Source organism: Pseudoliparis swirei, chromosome 4, assembly GCF_029220125.1.
Source record: "Pseudoliparis swirei isolate HS2019 ecotype Mariana Trench chromosome 4, NWPU_hadal_v1, whole genome shotgun sequence".
Classification (NCBI taxonomy): Eukaryota; Metazoa; Chordata; class Actinopteri; order Perciformes; family Liparidae; genus Pseudoliparis; species Pseudoliparis swirei.
The window spans coordinates 33,677,030-33,699,529 of record NC_079391.1 but is presented as its reverse complement, the minus strand read 5'-3'; the positions used below and the strand labels follow the sequence as shown (position 1 = coordinate 33,699,529).

At 49.1% G+C, this 22,500-nt stretch overlaps 1 protein-coding gene across 2 annotated transcripts in view; it reads left to right on the top strand.

Moving 5' to 3' along the window:
* The window catches only part of LOC130192988 (C-myc promoter-binding protein-like), a 48,674-nt gene that overhangs the window by 19,676 nt on the left and 6,498 nt on the right, over positions 1–22,500 (top strand). The window contains exons 6-29 of one of the 2 annotated variants that reach the window (XM_056413234.1): positions 800–1,089; positions 1,660–1,726; positions 1,910–1,968; positions 2,479–2,623; positions 2,866–3,041; positions 3,122–3,222; positions 4,245–4,460; positions 11,523–11,668; positions 12,078–12,116; positions 12,352–12,485; positions 12,576–12,708; positions 12,984–13,190; positions 14,106–14,234; positions 14,345–14,486; positions 15,736–15,822; positions 16,303–16,410; positions 17,188–17,334; positions 17,440–18,389; positions 18,747–18,948; positions 19,040–19,137; positions 19,283–19,458; positions 21,383–21,544; positions 21,680–21,842; positions 22,372–22,500. The exon at positions 22,372–22,500 is cut by the window's right edge and continues 132 nt beyond it. In XM_056413234.1, the coding sequence (XP_056269209.1) occupies positions 800–1,089; positions 1,660–1,726; positions 1,910–1,968; positions 2,479–2,623; positions 2,866–3,041; positions 3,122–3,222; positions 4,245–4,460; positions 11,523–11,668; positions 12,078–12,116; positions 12,352–12,485; positions 12,576–12,708; positions 12,984–13,190; positions 14,106–14,234; positions 14,345–14,486; positions 15,736–15,822; positions 16,303–16,410; positions 17,188–17,334; positions 17,440–18,389; positions 18,747–18,948; positions 19,040–19,137; positions 19,283–19,458; positions 21,383–21,544; positions 21,680–21,842; positions 22,372–22,500 (4,206 nt within the window). The remainder of the gene's footprint in view (positions 1–799; positions 1,090–1,659; positions 1,727–1,909; positions 1,969–2,478; positions 2,624–2,865; positions 3,042–3,121; positions 3,223–4,244; positions 4,461–11,522; positions 11,669–12,077; positions 12,117–12,351; positions 12,486–12,575; positions 12,709–12,983; positions 13,191–14,105; positions 14,235–14,344; positions 14,487–15,735; positions 15,823–16,302; positions 16,411–17,187; positions 17,335–17,439; positions 18,390–18,746; positions 18,949–19,039; positions 19,138–19,282; positions 19,459–21,382; positions 21,545–21,679; positions 21,843–22,371) is intronic. The other variant, XM_056413235.1, reaches the window with a different exon arrangement.

Here is a 22,500-nt window from a genome sequence, read left to right as displayed (position 1 = left end):
ACGTTCATAATGATCACATCTTGGAAAGGAAACGCTTTGAGACACTTTAAGCCCTTATTTTAATATATATATATCTATATTGATTCGGACACATCGTGTCTTCTCTTATTAAAATACACTTTCATTTAAAAACATATACTTGTTTTAAAGTCCTGTAGTATTGTTATCTATTCATACACTCTGCTTATTGTTCTTATGTGCGCCGCAGTTGAGTGATTGTACACAAACTAACTCTTCACGATTTAAAAGGAAACGCTCCTGAACGTTGTGAATATTTGTACATGTTGCGTCAGATCCAATGACCCCAAATTACCCCAAATTACCCCAAACGTCGGCGTCCCGTTACTCCGGAGAGATGAAAGGACGTTGAGAGAAGAGAACACACGTGACTTCATCTTCATCGAGCAGCGACGCTGCAGGGTCAGTGTTCAGTCGTCGGCAAACAAACACTCGGCGGACCTCGGCCCCTTTTCTGGGAAACATGTCGAACACCGAGCCAGCAGATAAACCCGTGACCTTTGACCTTTGACCTGTGTTGACTGACCGAGGACGGACTGTCAAATTGCTCCTTTTATTATTATTATTATTATTATGATTAATCGTTCATCTGTTGGACCTGATGGTTAAACACGTTTTGGATCGTACCACTTCTTTAAAGGGCTGTTAGAGGTTTGAGTAAGTTTAAGCTTAAGATTAGTAAAGATGGTTAAGGCCAGAATCGTGTCAGTGAGGCTCCTCGTTTTGCGAGTTGCAGTTTGTGCATGTGGTGCCTTCAAGTGCAACATGTTCTCTGTTGCAGGTCTACGGAGCAGCCATTCAGTTCTACGAGGCGTTCCCACCGGAGTGTCTGACCGACCTGCAGCGCTCCCAGCTGGGTCTGCTGATCCCCAATCCACCAAAGCCCTGCTCCTCTTCCTCCTCTTCCTCCTCCAGCCGAGCAGGCACAGCCACCGCCGCCCCACGCTCGGTCTACACCAACAAGTGCATCTGTCTGCTCTCCCATTGGCCGTTCTTCGACGCCTTCCGCAAGTTCCTGACGTTCCTCTACCGGTACTCCATCTCCGGGCCGCACGCCCTGCCCATCGAGAAGTGAGCCCTCTCTCTCTCCCTCTCTCTCTCTCTCTCGCTCTTCTTTCTTCACATCGCTTTTCTTTCCGTTGTTCTTCATTTTGCTCATAAGTGAGTTCCAGAAGTGTTTTCCTTCATTCCCGTTTATCTTTATTTCTTTTTTAAAAACAAGCTCCTCAATGTACTGAACACATGAAGCTGCTGTGTGATGGATTTTTAAAATTGGTCTTTTCAAAAAGAGTTACGAAGACAAAGCCGTCCAGTAATTAATAAACGTCGAACACATTACACTCGTGAATCCTGCCAGTTTAGAGGCCTCAGTGCTGGACCGCCAGCTGCTGGTATCTTTGGCCTCATATCCCACTTATTATTATTAATTTATTATTATTATTAGTTTGTTATTATTATTATTTTATTATTTGTATTTGTATTATAATATTATTATTACTATTATGATAATATTGTTTTATTATTATTACTATTATTATATTATATTATTATTATTATACTATTATTATTATTATTACTATTATTATCATGATTATATTATTATTTTATCTTATTATTCCTTTCTCTCTTTCCTGTGTGCAGGCACATCTCTCACTTCATGCACAAGGTGCCGTTCCCTTCCTCCCAGAGGCCTCGCATCCTGGTGCAGGTGAGTCCAGCTCTCTGCGCGCTGCTCGTTGGTGATGGTGCTTCACGCGGTCCTCGTGGTTCTGGTGCTGCTCGGCGGAGGCCGGTGTGCGTCCTCCATCACGGACGAGCGTCAAACCCTTCAGGAACGTTTTGCTCGCTGTTGTTTTTGTTTTTTTATTCTCACTTTCCAGCTTTTCTGCAGCTTTCTCCTCATGACAGTCTGATGCTGAGCCAGCCGGTGTCGTCTCCTCTGCCCCTCAGGTGTCTGTGTGTCTGTGTCTGTGTGTCTCTGTGTGTGTGTGTGTGTGTGTTTATGTGTGTGTCTGTGTTTGTCTGTGTGTCTGTTTGTCTGTGTGTGTGTGTGTGTCTGTGTGTCTGTGTGTGTGTGTGTCTGTGTGTGTGTGATCCTATTTCAAAAGAATAATACAAATAATCAAGTTAAATATTTTGTCAAAAATGGCCGAACTAAGGAATCTATAATAATAATGATAATGTTAATAATAATGATAATGATAATGATAATGTTAATAATGATAATGATAATGTTAATAATAATACATTTCATTTGGTCAGAATTTGCTGTTCGTTACACATTCTGGTTAAAACAAACGGTTTATTCGTTTTTTTAAGGAAATATCACAAATTGAAGCGTCTGCACACACGATGCGTTCAAGGACCGTCTGCAAGATGACATTTATTTTTGGGGTTCGGGGTGTTCCCTTAAAACCATTCATCAGCGTGACCTTTATGAGCGTGTGCGTGTCCCCGTAGCGGCGGGCGGTTCTCCATGCTGCTGCAGAACCTCGGCCCGGAGAACGCCGTCACCTTGCTGGTGTTCGCCGTGACGGAGCACAAGATCCTGGTCCACTCGCTGCGGCCCGCCGTGCTGACCAGCGTCACCGAGGCGCTGGTGTCGGTGAGTCGCCGGGGACGCCTTCGGGGCTGAAAGGTCAAAGATCAAGCTCATTTTCGACCTGAACGGAATTCATTCAAACTCAAAGATTGATTACATGTAGTTTAATTCACAGCGACACACACACACACACACACACACACACGTCAGCTGCTATTACTCTGACCCAGTGGGATTGACGATGACCTTTCGGATGCGAAATGGCGTTAGCGCTGCGCTAACTGTTAAGCTCCGCCCCCTCTCAGATGATCTTCCCCTTCCATTGGCCCTGCCCCTACATCCCTCTGTGCCCCCTGGCGCTAGCCGGCGTGCTGAGCGCCCCCTGCCCGTTCATCGTGGGCGTGGACTCGCGCTACTTTGACCTGTACGACCCGCCGCCGGACGTGAGCTGCGTGGACCTGGACACCAACACCATCTTCCAGTGAGCGCCACGCACTGAAACATTGTTGTGCTCTGCATATTAAAGAGGACCCCCCCTCACTGTGTGTTCTGCTTCTCCAGCAATGAAGACAAGCGAGCCGTGACGTGGAAGATCCTCCCGAAGAAGGCCTGCAAGAACCTGATGAACGCGCTGAGCGTTCTGTACCAGCAGCTGGTGGACGGTGAGTCCAGAAGGCCGCCGCCGCCACGCCGTGCTGCACCTCACGTGGTGCCCAGTTTAACAGAAGCTGCACGTGACCTTTGTTTGACCTTCAGTGTCATCTAAAATAACTTCACAGAGTGAAGAAGTATTCTTATCCTCAACTGCAGTAAAAGTACTAATACCACACTGTGGAAATACTGCGCTGCAGGTAAACCTCGAGACATTAGTTAAGTACTCGTGTAATAAAATAATAAATAAATATACACTTTTATTAATCCCCAAGGGGAAATTAGTTCTCTGCATTTAACCCATCCTTAGTTATTAAGGAGCAGTGGGCTGCAGTGATGCGCCCGGGAAGCAACTGGGGGTTCAGTGCCTTGCTCAAGGACACTTCGACTTGCAACTAATGGGGAGAGCGGGGATCGAACCCACAACCTTGCAGTTGCAGGACGGCCCTCTTACCCCACTGAGCTACAGCCTCCCCTACTAGCAAATGGTACTTAAAGTAAAAGTACTCATTGTACTCAATGTTCCATGTTTTACTGCAATAGATGATGTTTAATATTCCTTCAAAGATGAAGTACATTATAGAGTACAACATGTACGTCTAGCGATGACGTCACTGTGCCTTTAAGACCGTGAGGCGCTGACGTCACTGTGCCTTTAAGACCCTGAAGCGATGACGTCACTGTGCCTTTAAGACCCTGAAGCGATGACGTCACTGTGCCTTTAAGACCGTGAGGCGATGACGTCACTGTACCTTTAAGACCGTGAAGCGATGACGTCACTGTGCCTTTAAGACTGTGAGGCGATGACGCCACTGTGCCTTTAAGACCCTGAGGCGATGACGCCACTGTACCTTTAAGACCCTGAGACGATGACATCACTGTACCTTTAAGACCGTGAAGCGATGACGTCACTGTGCCTTTAAGACCGTGAGGCGATGACGCCACTGTGCCTTTAAGACCCTGAGACGATGACGTCACTGTGCCTTTAAGACCCTGAGGCGATGACGTCATAGGTTCTGGTTCCCCCCCCCAGGCCAGCAGCGGCCCGACGGGCTGCTGGAGCTCAGCATGAGCTGCTCCTCGGAGCTGAGCTGTGGGAAGAGCATCCTCACGCTGGAGCTGGAGATCCAGGAGGTCTTCCTGCGCTTCATGGCGGCCATCTTGAAAGGCTACCGCTCCTTCCTGCGCCCCATCACCACGGCGCCCTCAGAGAAGGCCACGGACGCCAGCTCGCTCTTTGACCTGCAAGGTATGCTAACGTAGAACACTCACGCATACACCTGCTTCAGTACAGAGGTCACATTACATATACACTACCGTTCAAAAGTTTGGGATCACCCAGACAATTTCGTGTTTTCCATGAAAACTCACACTTTTATTTATCAAATGAGTTGCAAAATGTATAGAAAATATAGTCAAGACATTGACAAGGTTAGAAATAATGATGTTTATTTGAAGTATTAATTTTTTTCTTCAAACTTTGCTTTCGTCAAAGAATGCTCCTTTTGCAGCAATGACAGCATTGCAGACCTTTGTCATTCTAGCTGTTAATTTGTTGAGGTAATCTGTTGAAATGTCACCCCACGCTTCCTGAAGCACCTCCACCAGTTGGATTGGCTTGATGGGCACTTCTTGAGGACCATACGGTCAAGCTGCTCCCACAACAGCTCAATGGGTTGAGATCTGGTGACTGGCCACTCCATTACAGACAGCAAGCTGCCTGCTTCTTCCCTCAATAGTTCTTGCACAATGTGGAGGTGTGCTTTGGGTCATTGTCCTGTTGGAGGAGGAAATTGGCTCCAATCAAGCGCTGCCCACAGGGTATGGCATGGCGTTGCAAAATGGAGTGATAGCCTTCCTTATTTAAAATCCCTTTTACCTGGTACAAATCTCCCACTTTCCCAGCACCAAAGCAGCCCCAGACCATCACATGACCTCCACCATGCTTGACAGATGGTGTCAGGCACTCTTCCAGCATCTTTTCACCTGTTCTGCGTCTCACAAATGTTCTTCTGTGTGATCCAAACACCTCAAACTTGGATTCATCTGTCCAGAACACCTTTTCCAATCTTCCTCTGTCCAATGCCTGTGTTCTTTTGCCCATACCAATCTTTTCTTTTGATTGGCCACTCTCAGATATGGCTTTTCTTTGCCACTCTGCCTAGAAGGCCAGCATCCCGGAGTCGCCTCTTCACTGTCGGCGTTGACACTGGCGTTTTGCGGGTACCATTTAAAGAAGCTGCCAGTTGAGGACCTGTGAGGCGTCTATTTCTCAAACTAGAGACTCTAATGTACTTGTCTTCTTGCTGAGTTGTGCACCGGGGCCTCCCACTTCTCTTTCTGCTCTGGTTAGAGCCCGTTTGTGCTGTTCTCTGAAGGGAGTAGTACACACCGCTGGAGGACATTTTCAGTTTCTTTGCAATTTCTCGCATAGAATAGCCTTCATTACTAAGAACAAGAATAGACTGGCGAGTTTCACTTGAAAGTTCTTTTTTTCTGGCCATTTTGAGAGTCTTATCGAACCCACAAATGTGATGCTCCAGATAATCAACTAGCTCAAAGGAAGGCCAGTTTCATAGCTTCTCTCATCAGCAAAACAGTTTTCAGCTGTGCTAACATAATTGCACAAGGGTTTTCAAGGGTTTTCTAATCATCCATTAGTCTTCAAAGGCGATTAGCAAACACAATGTACCATTAGAACACTGGAGTGATCGTTGATGGAAATGGGCCTCTATACACCTCTGGAGATATTTCATTAGAAACCAGACGTTTCCACCTAGAATAGTCATTTACCACATTAACAATGTATAGAGTGTATTTCTGATTGATTTAATGTTATCTTCATTGAAAAAAACAATGCTTTTCTTTAAAAAATAAGGACATTTCTAAGTGATCCCAAACTTTTGAATGGTAGTGTATATATATACACATACAGGACTGTCTCAGAAAATTAGAATATTGTGATAAAGTTCTTTATTTTCTGTAATGCAATTAAAAAAACAAAAATGTCATGCATTCTGGATTCATTACAAATCAACTGAAATATTGCAAGCCTTTTATTCTTTTAATATTGCTGATTATGGCTTACAGCTTAAGAAAACTCTAAAATCCTATCTCATAAAATTTGAATATTTCCTCAGACCAAGTTAAAAAAAAGATTTATAACAGCAAAACAAAATCAAACACACTGGATTTCAAGCAACTTGGATTTTGCGCCTCTCCAGCCTTTCTCCAGACTCTGGCGCCTTGACTTCCAAATGAAATACAACACTTGCTTTCATCTGAAAAGAGGACTTTGGACCACTCTGCAACTGTCCAGTGCTTCTTTTCCATAGTCTTCCGTTGTCTTGAGTTCAGAAGTGGCTTGACCATGGGAATACGGCTATTGTAGCCCATTTGCCGGACACGTCTGTGAACAGTGGCTTTTGATACCTGGACTCCAGCTTCATTCCACTGTCTTTGAAGCTCCCCCAAATTCTGGAAGCGACTCTTCTTCACAATGCTGTTAAGGCTGCGGTCATCTCTCTTGGTTGTGCAGCGTTTCCTGCCACATTTCCCCCTTCCAACAGACTTTTTGTGGATGTGCTTTGAAACTGCACTCTGTGAACAGCTTGCTCTTTGAGAAACTTCTTTTGTGTCTTACCCTCCTGATGGAGGTGTCAATGATGGTCCTCTGGACAGCAGTCAGATCAGCAGTCTTCCCCATACTTGTGATTTAGTTTACTGAACCAAGCTGAGTGTTTTTCAAGGCTCAGGAAACCCTTGCAGGTGTTTCGAGTTAATTAGACGATTCAAGTGATTTGTTTAATACCCTACTAGTATACTTTTTCATGATATTCTAATATTTAGAGATAGGATATTTGAGTTTTCTTAAGCTGTAAGCCATAATCAGCAATATTAAAAGAATAAAAGGCTTGCAATATTTCAGTTGATTTGTAATGAATCCAGAATGCATGACATTTTTGTTTTTTTAATTGCATTACAGAAAATAAAGAACTTTATCACAATATTCTAATTTTCTGAGACACTCCTGTATATATATTAGTGCTGTGAAAAATAACGCGTTAACTCAGTTAATTCAATTACAGGTTTAACGAGTTGTTTTTTTTAACGCATTTAACGCATGCGCAGAATGAGCTTCCAATCCGTCTGTTGTTGGTCGTCTCTACAGCAGCGCGTCATTCTGTCTCTAGTGTCGCGTTAACACGACTCCGATCTCCGTCTCGCGCGCCGCAGAGCTCGGATGCCGGCGTGTGCGCGCACATTGGGACGAAAAAAAGTCACTTGCAAAATGAGCTTCCAATACACCACTTCAATCTGAACTCTGTCCACTCTCATGCAGACGGTCTTTTACTTCCTGTAGATCAGGGGTCTCAACACGTCGATCGCGACCTGCCAGTCGATCGCGGCGTAGTGTTGGTAGATCGCATGACATTAAAGAGATTGGCCCGCCCCCTGACATGTTCTCTAGAGCACGTCTTTGTTCTTTTATTAAACTAAACGTCTGTTGTTGATCGTATCTCCACAGCAGCATGTCATTTCTGTCTCTTCGCGTTGCGTTAACACTTATCGATCTCCGTCTCGCGCGCCACAGAGCTCCGTGCGCGCATCGGGACCGAGCAAAAATAAAGTCACTTGTCAATCTGTCCACCTGTCCGGGCCGGTGAGGTTTCAGCTTTGCAGCGATGTCCCCGCCGTCCCTTTCATCACGGCCCAGTTCATGAAGAAAACCCACACAGTCAGTTTGCCTCAGCAGCTGCTAGAGGAAGACTAGAGGCCTTTAGATTGTATCATGGTGGAGTTAATGGTTGACAAACAAGAGAAACATGTTCTGTTTAACCCTCCTGTTACCTTTACATTTACTAACATATTTTACCCTCGGGGTCAATTTGACCCCAGCAATTAAAACCTCCAGAAAATTATTAGAATTAATATTGCTTCCCAAGTTTAAGTGTCAGGTACTTTATGTTTGTTGACTACCTAAATAGCCCTTTAAATAAATAAAAAAGTTGATATTTCTTATATGTTTGACACAGTGAAAAACAGCCTGGGGTCAAATTGACCCCAAAGAACATCGACATTAAACATTGAATGGGGTCAAATTGACCCCAAAGGTAACAGGAGGGTTAAACATTCTGTTTAGGATGAAGATGTATTAATGTTCCATATGGAAGAAAACTGCTAAATAATTGCTGAGTTGCAGCACCATTGTATAGAAGAATGTATAAATGTATATATCCGTCTTTTGTCATAAATCTCTATGTTCTCACAAAATATACCGAGAATATCGGTAATATGTGATTAATCATGATTAATCCACAAAAACCTGTGATTAACCCGATTAAAAATTGTAATCGTTTCACAGCCCTAATATATATATATATATATCTAATTATTTTTTAATATATGTGTATATATATATGTGTGTACATATATATATATATTTTATATATGTGTATATATATATATATATATACTGATATATAAACACACCATTTCCGACTATCTGGATTAAAACACAGATTTGCACTTCAGTGGCACTGGGATAGCACTTACTTATGGTACTTTTGTAGTTCGACTGAGTTGAGGAAATGTTACTTCCTGTGTTCTTGTTGTTCTTAGTTTATACTCTAGGTTGAAATGCACTTATTGTAAGTCGCTTGGGATAAAAGCGTCTGCTAAATGACATGTAATGTAATGTAACATATATATATATATGTATATATATATATGTGTATATATATATATATCCTGTATATGTATATACACATATACAGGACTGTCTCAGAAAATTAGAATATTGTGATGAAGTTCTTTATTTTCTGTAATGCAATTTAAAAAACAAAAATGTCATGCATTCTGGATTCATTACAAATCAACTGAAATATTGCAAGCCTTTTATTCTGATTTATTGCTGATTATGGCTTACAGCTTAAGAAAACTCAAATATCCTATCTCTAAATATTAGAATATCATGAAAAAGTATACTAGTAGGGTATTAAACAAATCACTTGAATTGTCTAATTCTGCTAGTGTCATTCTATCGGTGCTCTATTGAGAGCATCCTGACATACTGCATCTGTGTGTGGTTCTGGAGCTGCACGGCTGCAGAGAGGAAGGCGCTCCAGAGGGTCGTGAACACCGCTCAGAAAATAATCGGATGCCCCCTCCCCGCCCTGACTGAACTCTACAACACCCGCTGCCTGAAGAAAGCCCATAGCATCCTGAAAGATCCCTCCCACCCAGGACACTGCCACTTTCAACTCATGCGCTCAGGCAGACGATACAGAGCGATGAACACAAAAACAAATAGACTGAAGGACAGTTTTTATCCGAGAGCAATAACTGTGCTCAACAGGCCCTGAACCTCTCTGCATCTGTCAAAATAATGTGCAATACACCATGTGCAATACAGAACAAATGTGCAATATTGAAAAAGTGAAAACAATTACAACATATGCCCACTCAGGAAAAATGTGCCCTTATGCCCAAATGTACACTTGGAATTTTACTACAACTGTTCGCACATATTTTAAATGCTGAGTCACTTTAAATAAGGTTGTCTTTTTTCTATTCTTCGTATACCATGTATACAATACTGACATGCCTCTTACTCACTTCTGTTATAATTCTGTACATATTTTGTTTTTTATTCTTATTTTTTAGTTGTACTCCTATTTTTTTTTACATTGAAGTGCACCTAGGGGACTGCTACTTAATTTCGTTGTTCTTTGAACGTGTTCTCTGTAACAATGACAATAAAGAAAGTCTAGTCTAAGTCTAAGTCTAACTCGAAACACCTGCAAGGGTTTCCTGAGCCTTGACAAACACTCAGCTGTTATAAATCTTTTTTTTTACTTGGTCTGAGGAAATATTAACATTTTATGAGATAGGATTTTAGAGTTTTCTTAAACTGTAAGCCATAATCAGCAATATTAAAAGAATAAAAGGCTTGCAATATTTCAGTTGATTTGTAATGAATCCAGAATGCATGACATTTTTGTTTTTTTAATTGCATTACAGAAAATAAAGAACTTCATCACAATATTCTAATTTTCTGAGACAGTCCTGTATATGTATTTGTTTGTATATTTATTCATATATATTGAGGAGTCCATCTGGTGGGAGGAGTCAATCTAGTGGGAGGAGTCAGATTAGTGGGAGGAGTCAATTTAGTGGGAGGAGATTAGGGTAAAAACACCTCAGCATCTATGACGGAAGCTGTTTACCGCCTTGTTGTACAGCCCAGACCATTAGACTGATCACTGTGTGTTGGCTTGCATTGTAAATATATATATATATATTTATTAGGGCTGTCAGCGTTAACGCGTTAATCTATGCGATTAATTTGGCCGCGTTAACGCACTAAAATATTTTAACGCAATTATAATTAACGCAACTTTGTTTACTTCCGGTGTTCGTTGAAGTTTTTACACTCAAACCGAGTGTCAAACCGCGGCAGTACGGTTTAACACTGTTTCCGTTTTTAAAACAATGATTTCTCCGCGAAAATAAGGATCATAAATCAGTTTAAACTCGTGGATGAATCAGTCGGGTTTCCTCCTGCTCTCCTTCCTCCCGTCTCCCCCTCTGATACACAGAGGAACGGAGGGGCGACGTGTCGGGTGACGCGACGCGGAAAGAACTCGTCACACGAAACCTTCACCGTGATTGGTCAATCCGTTTGTCTGTTAACATTTTGGGGAAAAAACAACCAATGAACACTCAGTAAATCACAAGGACCTCCCACCTCACAGGGGAGGCTCTATAGCAGCCTGTCAGTCAGAGAGCAGAGAATACGGCACCAGAACAACTGAGCCTCATTGAATAGAGCTGAGATTGTTCTGGAATGTTTGATGTAGAACACGTGGGTATGTGTCATATGCAAACGCCTTTAAAAGGTGAATTTAAATTTTGCCTCCAGAGGGTTAACGTGACATATGTGAATGTCAGTCAGTCACCAAGGCCACTGGTTCTGCTGTTCAGTGTTAAAGATGACAGGACCAATGGGGTCTCAATATACTTCTTTTTTTTTACTAATCTGATGTTTCACTGAAGAAACAATTTATCATCCACAATATTAAATACCTCGCTGGCACTTTATAGGTAGGAGCCTCTTTGAAAACACAGCTCTGTGTTAAGTTTGGTCTTTAAAAAGAATGAACTTTTAACTTTTAATTGCGATTAATCACGATTAATGAATTTCAAAATGTGCGATTAATTAGTTAATTTTTTTTAATCGATTGACAGCCCTAATATATATATATAAACACAAAGGTCTTGTATCCTCCTCCAACCTTTCCGTCCTCAGGGTTCCTGAAGAGCCGCGATCGTTCCCACCAGAAGTTCTACTCCCTGATGACGAAGACCCAGATGTTCATCCGCTTCATCGAGGAGTGTTCCTTCGTCAGCGACAAGGACGCCAGCCTCGCCTTCTTCGACGACTGCGTGGACAAAGTAACCTTTTCAAACCGGCTTTCCTCCGGACGCCTCTTGGTTCCCTGTCGTCTTCTCCCCGGGCCTCTTTGTGCTCCACTTGACGAGGCGAAGTCCCGCCCCCTTTTTCCTCTGCGTCGCAATGGGACCTCATTTCGGGCTGCATTTAAGAAGTGGGCGTGGCCACTGTCGTTTTTACGGCGCCTCGAGTCAGCCGGCTAACTAGGCCACGCTCGGGATGTCACGTATATTTTAAAAGACAAACGTGTGTGGTTGATAACGGGATAGAAACCATCATCAGTTTCTCCTCTTACATATTCCCCCCCCACAAAATAAGGTCCACCAAAAGGGCCGGGGCTTAGCCTCTAATGTAGTTGTAATGGTTTGTTGTTCCGCTGCTTCATTGTTCTTTCCCCTCTTTGTTCTTCAGCTCTACAGCTCAGAGCGCAGCGCGGACAAGGGAGGGAAGGTACGTCTCACCTGCTTCAGACGGGGGGGGGGGGGGGGGTACGTTCAGTTCCTTAGACCCCGCCCAGTGTTCTGCTAACCCTCACGCTTAAGAGTCAGAGCTTTAACGCCCCGGGGGCTCTGGAGATTTTATTCCCACATCCCCTGAACTCACATCCTTCAGGGTGGTGATGTGTAGCGCCTCAGGGCCTGTGGGCTCACAGTAGTGTGTGTGTGTGTGTGTGTGCGTCCTGCAGGTGGACGGCGACAGAGCGGAGGAGACCTGGCTGATCGAGACCGACGAGTCTCAGCGCAGCGAGCACACCGTGTTCATCACCCCCCCCGAGCTGCCCCCCCTCCCCGGGGGGGAGGAGTACCCGCTGTGCTACAGGTAACCACTCCCTCTGAGCTACTTCCTGTTTCTGTGCTACAGGTAACCACTACACTCATTTCTTATTCATGTCTCCTCGTTCCTCGTCAGGTACGACAGCTTCCCGGTGCTGAGCCTCGACCTCTTTGACCCCGTAGAGGGCCTGAGGACGCCGTCCTCCCGCTTCGCCGCCAAGCACAGCTGCCCCACAAGCCCCGCCCCCGTGTTCAGGCGCACCAAGCAGGTCAGCGAAGCAGCAACTGGGATGTTTGCAGCCGACTAATTTGAATTTTTGGATGGTTAAGTCGTGACATAAGCTTAGACATAAGGGGAGGAGCTCAGAGTAGCTAAGGCATTGTACAAAGGCCTTTAGAGATAAGGGGAGGAGCTTAGACATAAGGGGAGGAGCTCAGAGTAGCTAAGGCATTGTACAAAGGGCTTTAGAGATAAGGGGAGGAGCTCAGACATAAGGGGAGGAGCTCAGAATAGCTAAGGCGGCTCTTGTCTTTCCGACCCCAGGAGATCAAGTCGGCCCAGAAGATCTCCAAGAAGAACTGGTCAGTGCCCCAGCTGTGGTCCAAGTGCCTCCTGCGCCACTGCTACGGCCTGTGGTTCATCTGCCTGCCGGCCTACGTCAAGGTGTGCCACTCCAAGGTGCGCGCGCTGCGCATGGCGTACGACGTCCTCCGGAAGATGCAGGCCAAGAAGCTGCAGCCCCCCGACGAGGTGCGTCAGCCATGTGTATATGTGTCTGTATGTATATGTATATATATATGTGTATGCATATATACAGGACTGTCTCAGAAAATTAGAATATTGTGATGAAGTTCTTTATTTTCTGTAATGCAATTAAAAAAACAAAAATGTCATGCATTCTGGATTCATTACAAATCAACTGAAATATTGCAAGCCTTTTATTCTTTTAATATTGCTGATTATGGCTTACAGCTTAAGAAAACTCTAAAATCCTATCTCATAAAATGTTAATATTTCCTCAGACCAAGTAAAAAAAAAGATTTATAACAGCTGAGTGTTTGTCAAGGCTCAGGAAACCCTTGCAGGTGTTTGAGTTAATTAGACAATTCAAGTGATTTGTTTAATACCCTACTAGTATACTTTTTCATGATATTCTAATATTTAGAGATAGGATATTTGAGTTTTCTTAAGCTGTAAGCCATAATCAGCAATAAATCAGAATAAAAGGCTTGCAATATTTCAGTTGATTTGTAATGAATCCAGAATGCATGACATTTTTGTTTTTTTAATTGCATTACAGAAAATAAAGAACTTCATCACAATATTCTAATTTTCTGAGACAGTCCTGTATATAAAATAAAAGATAAACTCGTGTGTATATATATATAATATATTTATATATATACACATGAGTTTATCTTTTATTTTATATAATATATATATATGTGTGTGTATATATATATATATATGTGTTTTTATATATATATGTATGTATATATGTGTATATATATAAATAACATAAAAGATAAACTCATGTGTATATATATAAATATATATATATAAAATAAAAGATAAACTCATGTGTGTGTGTACATATATATATATATATATATATATATATATATATATATATATATAATTACAGATAAACTTGTGTATGTGCAGGTGTGCTACCGGGTGCTCATGCAGCTGTGTGGTCAGTACGGTCAGCCCGTCCTGGCCGTCAGGGTCCTGTTTGAGATGAAGAAGGCCGGCGTGCAACCCAACGCCATCACGTACGGCTACTACAACAAGGTCTGTGGGGGGGGGTCACATTATCTAGAATGTGATCAGATCACCTTTTTTACTTCAAGCATCTGATACTGATATGTTTCATCCTCCTCCTCCTCCTCCTCCTCCTCCAGGCGGTGTTGGAGAGCACGTGGCCCTCTAGCACCAGAGGAGGGTACTTCCTGTGGATGAAGCTGAGGAATGTGGTTCTGGGCGTGGCCCAGTTCAAGCGCGCCCTGCGCCGCCCCGCCCCCCCAGCCCAGAGTCCTCTGTCAGGTAACCACACCTCCTGGTCTCTCACCTCCTGGTCTCTCACCTCCTGGTCCCTCACCTCCTGGTCTCACACCTCCTGGTCTCTCACCTCCTGGTCTCACACCTCCTGGTCTCACACCTCCTGGTCTCTCACCTCCTGGTCTCACACCTCCTGGTCTCTCACCTCCTGGTCTCACACCTCCTGGCCTCACACCTCCTGGTCTCTCACCTCCTGGTCTCACACCTCCTGGTCTCTCACCTCCTGGTCTCACACCTCCTGGTCTCACACCTCCTGGTCTCTCACCTCCTGGTCTCACACCTCCTGGTCTCTCACCTCCTGGTCTCACACCTCCTGGTCTCTCACCTCCTGGTCTCACACCTCCTGGTCTCTCACCTCCTGGTCTCTCACCTCCTGGTCTCACACCTCCTGGTCTCACACCTCCTGGTCTCTCACCTCCTGGTCTCACACCTCCTGGTCTCTCACCTCCTGGTCTCACACCTCCTGGTCTCTCACCTCCTGGTCTCTCACCTCCTGGTCTCACACCTCCTGGTCTCTCACCTCCTGGTCTCACACCTCCTGGTCTCTCACCTCCTGGTCTCACACCTCCTGGTCTCTCACCTCCTGGTCTCTCACCTCCTGGTCTCTCACCTCCTGGTCTCACACCTCCTGGTCTCTCACCTCCTGGTCTCTCACCTCCTGATTTCTCACCTCCTGGTCTCTCACCTCCTGGTCTCTCACCTCCTGGTCTCACACCTCCTGGTCTCTCACCTCCTGGTCTCACACCTCATGGTCTCTCACCTCCTGGTCTCTCACCTCCTGATTTCTCACCTCCTGGTCTCTCACCTCCTGGTCTCTCACCTCCTGGTCTCACACCTCATGGTCTCTCACCTCCTGGTCTCTCACCTCCTGATTTCTCACCTCCTGGTCTCTCACCTCCTGGTCTCTCACCTCCTGGTCTCTCACCTCCTGGTCTCACACCTCCTGGTCTCTCACCTTATGGTCTCTCACCTCCTGGTCTCTCACCCCCTGGTCTCACACCTCCTGGTCTCACACCTCCTGGTCTCTCACCTCCTGGTCTCTCACCTCCTGGTCTCTCACCTCCTGGTCTCACACCTCCTGGTCTCTCACCTCCTGGTCTCACACCTCCTGGAGGCATGGCGTGTTGTGCATGTGTTGTTTAGTTGCGCTCCCTTTATGTTTAATGTGACCTCACCATAACCCCCCCCCTCTGCCTGCCGGTCGTCGTGGTGACGCCTTGTTGTGTTTGGGCAGCCGGCAGTGGGCTGGACGCGTCTCACCTGGGCCCCGCCCCCCTCCCCTCGGCCCGGGTCGACCCCGCTGACGACAGGTCTAGCACAGGTACTCAGGCCGCTCCTCTCCTCCTCCCTCCTTCCCTCCCTCATTCCTCACCTCCTCCCTCCCTCACTCCCTCCTTCCCTGACTCCCTCCCTCATTCCTCACCTCCTCCCTCCTTCCTTCACTTATCGACTGGCCTTCTTCCTTGTTTTCCTCCTCTTCCTCATTTTCCTCCTCTTCCTCCCCGCAGCAGGACGCCAGCCGGGATTATTGATAATGAAATGTATTTATTTAAATACTCACATCTCATCCTGAGTGACTCCTCGTCTTCCTCCCTCCCTCGTCTTCCTCCCTCACTCATCTTCCTCCCTCACTCGTCTTCCTCCCTCTCATATATATAATCTATATTCAATAGACGATGTTACAACCCACAATGCTTTGTGCTGAACGAAAGACTTCCTCTCATCCTCTCTCTCTCATCCTCTCTCTCTCTCTCTCTCTCTCTCTCTTTCTCTCTCTCTCCCTCTTGTTTTCTCTCTCCAGGGGACCAATCAGATTTGGGTTACAACTCCTTGTCCAAGGAGGAGGTCCGGAGAGGAGAACCTCCTCAGGAGAACAAAGACGACAAGAAGGAGAGCGACTGCAGCTCCCGTGAGTCATCTGCTCCCTCCTCACATGTTCCTCCTCCTCCTCCTCTTCCTCTTCCTCTTCCTCCTCCTCCTCTTCCTCTTCTTCCTACTATTCCTCCTCAATTTCTGTGTTTATTTTTAATATTTTCTTTATTTACGTCTGTAAGACAGTATCTCCTCCTCTTAACGCCAGTTAGGAGGAGTGGTGGAATGGTGGAGTGATGGAGTGATGGAGTGATGGAGTGATAGAGGGATGGAGTGATGGAGTGATGGAGTGATGGAGTGATAGAGGGATGGAGTGATAGAGGGATGGAGTGATGGAGGGATGGAGTGATGGAGGGATGGAGTGATGGAGTGATGGAGGGATGGAGGGATGGAGGGATGGAGGGATGGAGTGATAGAGTGATGGAGTGATGGAGTGATGGAGGGATGGAGTGATGGAGGGATGGAGTGATGGACGGATGGAGTGATGGAGTGATGGAGGGATGGAGTGATGGAGGGATGGAGTGATGGACGGATGGAGTGATGGAGTGATGGAGGGATGGGTGATGGAGGATGGGTGATGGACGGATGGGTGATGGGTGATGGAGGATGGGTGATAGGTGATGGGTGATGGAGGATGGGTGATGGAGTGATGGAGGATGGGTGATGGAGGATGGACCTGGGTGATGGAGGGATGGAGTGATGGAGGGATGGAGTGATGGAGGGATGGAGTGATGGAGTGATGGAGGGATGGAGGGATGGAGTGATGGAGGGATGGAGTGTTATGTGATCTCTGAGGTCGTGTTCTGGCCCTCAGTGTCGGAGACGGAGAGCACCAGGGGGAGTAAGGACCTCCTCCCTCAGCCGGACCAGGAGGCTCCTCCCTCTTTCCGGCCTCGCGGCATCGTGCGCAGCAGCTGTCCGTACGACGACGCCTCCAAACCCCAGAGCTCCGTCAGCACAGGTGGAGGAGGAGGAGGAGGAGGAGGAGGAGGTTCACAGAGATGCTGCTCGTCTGATTGGATGTTCCCTTTTCAACGTTTTTTCATCCTCCCTCTCCGTCTCTCAGGCCAGGTGGCGGGCCTCCTCTTCATCTCCTCCCTGGATGAGATCGGCGAGCTGCACCCCAACGCGCTGCTCCGGAGGCACAAGAGCGCCCTGGAGGAGGAGCTGGGCCTGGGCATGAGCCGCGGGGAGACCGACCCGGGGGAGGTCGCCGGCCGCCTCGGCGCCGACGCCAGCATCCTCTCCGGCACCGACGCCAGGAGGAGGCCTCGCTCGCTGGCTCTGAGCGGGATGGAGCACAGGGAGGAGGAGGAGGAGGAGGAGGAGGGGCGGGACTCCAGCGACGAGGACCGGGGCAACACGGACGGCATTTTTGATCTGGAGGACCTGGATCTCGATCGACCCGCGGCGAGCGGCGGCCGGTCCCACAAGCAGCCCGTGGAGCGCGGCGCGAAGCGCACGGGCATCCAGACGGGCGCCGACCCGCTGTCCCTGCTGGCGGCGCAGTGTCACACGGAGCGGCCCGGCGAGGACCGGTACCCGCGGGGCGGCGAGGCCGGGACGCCGGGCGCCCGCGGGCACCTGGCCCGCGAGATCGATCTGTACATGACCCACATGGGCAGCCCGCTGAGCAGCCGCACGCCGAGCCTGGACCTGCAGGACCTCGCCGCGCCGCCGCGCCGCGCCAGCCTGCCGCACGGCTCGCCCCTCAGGGGCGCCGCGGTGACGCGCTCGCGCACCTTCCAGCCGCCGTCGCCCTGCCGCCCTGTCCCGCGCCAGCGCCTGCTGTCCTCGCCGTCCTGCCGCAGCTCCGGCGCCACCACGCCCAGCGCCAGCCCCCGGCCCAGCCCCCTCAGGTCGCCGTCGCCCTCCTCCTCGTCCTTCGCTCTGGACACTTTGCTCACGCCGTCGCTCGACGTGTTCAAGACCAGCGTGTTCTCCGCTGGGAAGGGCGTGGCCGAGAAGGCGAGCCGCTGGTACTCCCGCCTCGCCACATACACCACGCCCACCAAGGTACCGAGGGCCCCGGTTACCGTCGTCATGGCACGTCATTTAGAGTCAAGGGGATGCTTTGGGGGCGGGGCTACAACGTGATTGACAGGTCTCTACCAGAGACGTACACGGCCACTTCCCTCCTCCTCCAAATATGGTCACTTCCTGTCTACTGGTTGCAAGAAATCCAAGATGGCGACAGTATTTAAAGATGGCTACGCCCACTTCTTACATTCAGACAAATCCCAAAGCTAATATGTTTATATATTCGTGGACTAAAACCTCTCTGTGGCTTTCAGTGTATAATATATAATAAATGTGCTGCTGCCACCTTGTGGCTTGTTGAGTGTACTACATGTAGCGTCTCTCTCCCTCCAGGACGGGCACAGCGACCTCCTCGGCGTGGGGGATCCCGACGGCTCCTCCCTGCTGGACCAGGAGGACTCTCGGGGGTCCGAGGGCTCCGCGGTCTCCCCGCGGAGCATCGGCCCCGGGGGGCCGCGCAGGAGCCCCCTGCGCAACCGGCTGGACAGCCCGTCTGCAGGGTCCGGCCTCGGGAGACCCTCCTCTCTGCTGCCCGGTAACGAGGAACCGGCGACGAGATGAACGCATGATGTTGGTCTCAGCCTGTTGTTGTTGTTGTTGTCTCATCATCGGATCCCTTCCTCCAGGGTGCGTGCTCTCTCCTCCCGGCTTCCCAGACAAGTCCGACCTCGGCTCATCGCTCTACACCAGCAGCACCAGCATCTTCAACAACTACGCCATGGAGGTACACACGCCCTGTTCAGGGACCGCCCACAGAAACAGGCCTCTCAGCTCTCACGGCTGCCTCCTGTTTGCCTGTTTGTGTTGACTGTGCTGACATCTGCATTGAAGAAGTACTCACAACATATTTATCCCCCCCCCCCCCCCAGCTGCTGATCTCCAGCTGCTCCCGCTGCAGGTCATGTGACTCTCTGGTCTACGACGAGGAGATCATGGCCGGCTGGACGGCGGACGACTCCAACCTGAACACCACGTGTCCGTTCTGCGGGAACCCGTTCCTCCCCTTCCTGAACGTGGAGATCCGGGACATGAGGGGACCCGGCAGGTAGACCTGGTGCATCATGGGACATGAGGGGACCCGGCAGGTAGACCTGGTGCATCATGGGACATGAGGGGACCCGGCAGGTAGACCTGGTGCATCATGGGACATGAGGGGACCCGGCAGGTAGACCTGGTGCATCATGGGACATGAGGGGACCCGGCAGGTAGACCTGGTGCATCATGGGACATGAGGGGACCCGGCAGGTAGACCTGGTGCATCATGGGACATGAGGGGACCCGGCAGGTAGACCTGGTGCATCATGGGACATGAGGGGACCCGGCAGGTAGACCTGGTGCATCATGGGACATGAGGGGACCCGGCAGGTAGACCTGGTGCATCATGGGACATGAGGGGACCCGGCAGGTAGACCTGGTGCATCATGGGACATGAGGGGACCCGGCAGGTAGACCTGGTGCATCATGGGACATGAGGGGACCCGGCAGGTAGACCTGGTGCATCATGGGACATGAGGGGACCCGGCAGGTAGACCTGGTGCATCATGGGACATGAGGGGACCCGGCAGGTAGACCTGGTGCATCATGGGACATGAGGGGACCCGGCAGGTAGACCTGGTGCATCATGGGACATGAGGGGACCCGGCAGGTAGACCTGGTGCATCATGGGACATGAGGGGACCGGCAGGTAGACCTGGTGCATCATGGGACATGAGGGGACCCGGCAGGTAGACCTGGTGCATCATGGGACATGAGGGGACCCGGCAGGTAGACCTGGTGCATCATGGGACATGAGGGGACCCGGCAGGTAGACCTGGTGCATCATGGGACATGAGGGGACCCGGCAGGTAGACCTGGTGCATCATGGGACATGAGGGACCCGGCAGGTAGACCTGGTGCATCATGGGACATGAGGGGACCCGGCAGGTAGACCTGGTGCATCATGGGACATGAGGGGACCCGGCAGGTAGACCTGGTGCATCATGGGACATGAGGGGACCCGGCAGGTAGACCTGGTGCATCATGGGACATGAGGGGACCCGGCAGGTAGACCTGGTGCATCATGGGACATGAGGGGACCCGGCAGGTAGACCTGGTGCATCATGGGACATGAGGGGACCCGGCAGGTAGACCTGGTGCATCATGGGACATGAGGGGACCCGGCAGGTAGACCTGGTGCATCATGGGACATGAGGGGACCCGGCAGGTAGACCTGGTGCATCATGGGACATGAGGGGACCCGCAGGTAGACCTGGTGCATCATGGGACATGAGGGGACCCGGCAGGTAGACCTGGTGCATCATGGGACATGAGGGGACCCGGCAGGTAGACCTGGTGCATCATGGGACATGAGGGGACCCGGCAGGTAGACCTGGTGCATCATGGGACATGAGGGGACCCGGCAGGTAGACCTGGTGCATCATGGGACATGAGGGGACCCGGCAGGTAGACCTGGTGCATCATGGGACATGAGGGGACCCGGCAGGTAGACCTGGTGCATCATGGGACATGAGGGGACCCGGCAGGTAGACCTGGTGCATCATGGGACATGAGGGGACCCGGCAGGTAGACCTGGTGCATCATGGGACATGAGGGGACCCGGCAGGTAGACCTGGTGCATCATGGGACATGAGGGGACCCGGCAGGTAGACCTGGTGCATCATGGGACATGAGGGGACCCGGCAGGTAGACCTGGTGCATCATGGGACATGAGGGGACCCGGCAGGTAGACCTGGTCCTGGTGCATCATGGGACATGTGACATGATGTACCAGGACTTGACAGGTAGACCTGGTCCTGGTGCATCATGGGACTTTTACTTTTCTGCATAATATCACTCGTCAAATCGGGGATTAAAAAATTTCTTCAGACTTTTTTTTCTTTTCCGATTTTGAGTCAGGAACAAATTTTTCCCATTATTCCCAAAGCACATGAAGGCAGCATCAGACCCCTCCTCTCTCCTCCCGTGCGCAGGCTGTTCCTGAAGGGCAGCCCGTCGGTGGACGAGGCCATGACCTCGTCGTGCTCCGCCTCCACCGGTCTGGACTCCTCCTCCTTGTCCACACCCTGCCCCAGGACCGCCCTCTCCCCCCCCTCCCCCGTGGTCGCTGTGCAGGAGTGTTTGGGGAGTGGAAGGTACCCAAATCATCATGTTGTTGTTATTATTATATTCATGTTCATCACGACTAAGGCACTACGCTGTAGTTCTGATGGATTGTGGGTAATGTAGGAGCCATGGTTTTTAAACTGGACTCCTCCCCCCCCTCTCAGGACTCCTCCCCCCAGAGCTCAGGGGATCAGCGTCCTCTCTCCGCCACCGGGGGCGCCGCTGGGCCGCAGCGTCAGCGCCTTCGGGCCTCTGGACGAGGAGCCGCGTCTCGCCCGCCGCGTGCCGACGTCGGGCAGCCTGCCCAGCCGCCTGCACGGGGCCACGGTGCGGCTCCCTCGCTGCCTTTCCTCGCTGCCTTTCCTCGCTTCCTTTCCTCGCTGCCTTTCCTCGCTGCCTTTCCTCGCTTCCTTTCCTCGCTGCCTTTTGACCCAAAAGACTCAAAAAAGTTTTTTAAAGCTATCCCATAAAAAGAAGACACCGTTTATACCACGGCCGACGGTGCTTGAACGCATCGTGTGTGTTTGACACTTCCATCATCTTTGTGATATTTCACCCAGGAGACATTTTGTTCTTCACGTCTCATTCAAACAAACCGTTTGATTTAAACAGAAACATTCAGTGAAACGATGACATCATGATTAACTCCAACGGCCACGTGACAACTAGTCAGAGGAATGTCGGATCTATAGATTCTATTGTTTTCCATTTATTCAATGTATTACATTGTGATCAACTCTGTGACTAAAGACGTGTTCTAGTCCTTCTAGAAGAGCAGGGCTTTTATTTTGAAGGGACGATCAAACGCCACCGACACCGCCCCAAACCTGCGTGTTGACGGTTCTCTCGCCCCCAGGACCCCCTGGGCGTGGCGGCGGCGTGGCGGCGGCCCCGCCCCCAGCCGGTGACGGTGCCCTACCTGAGCCCCCTGGTGCTGTGGAAGGAGCTGGAGAGCCTCCTGGAGAACGAGGGCGACCCGGTGATC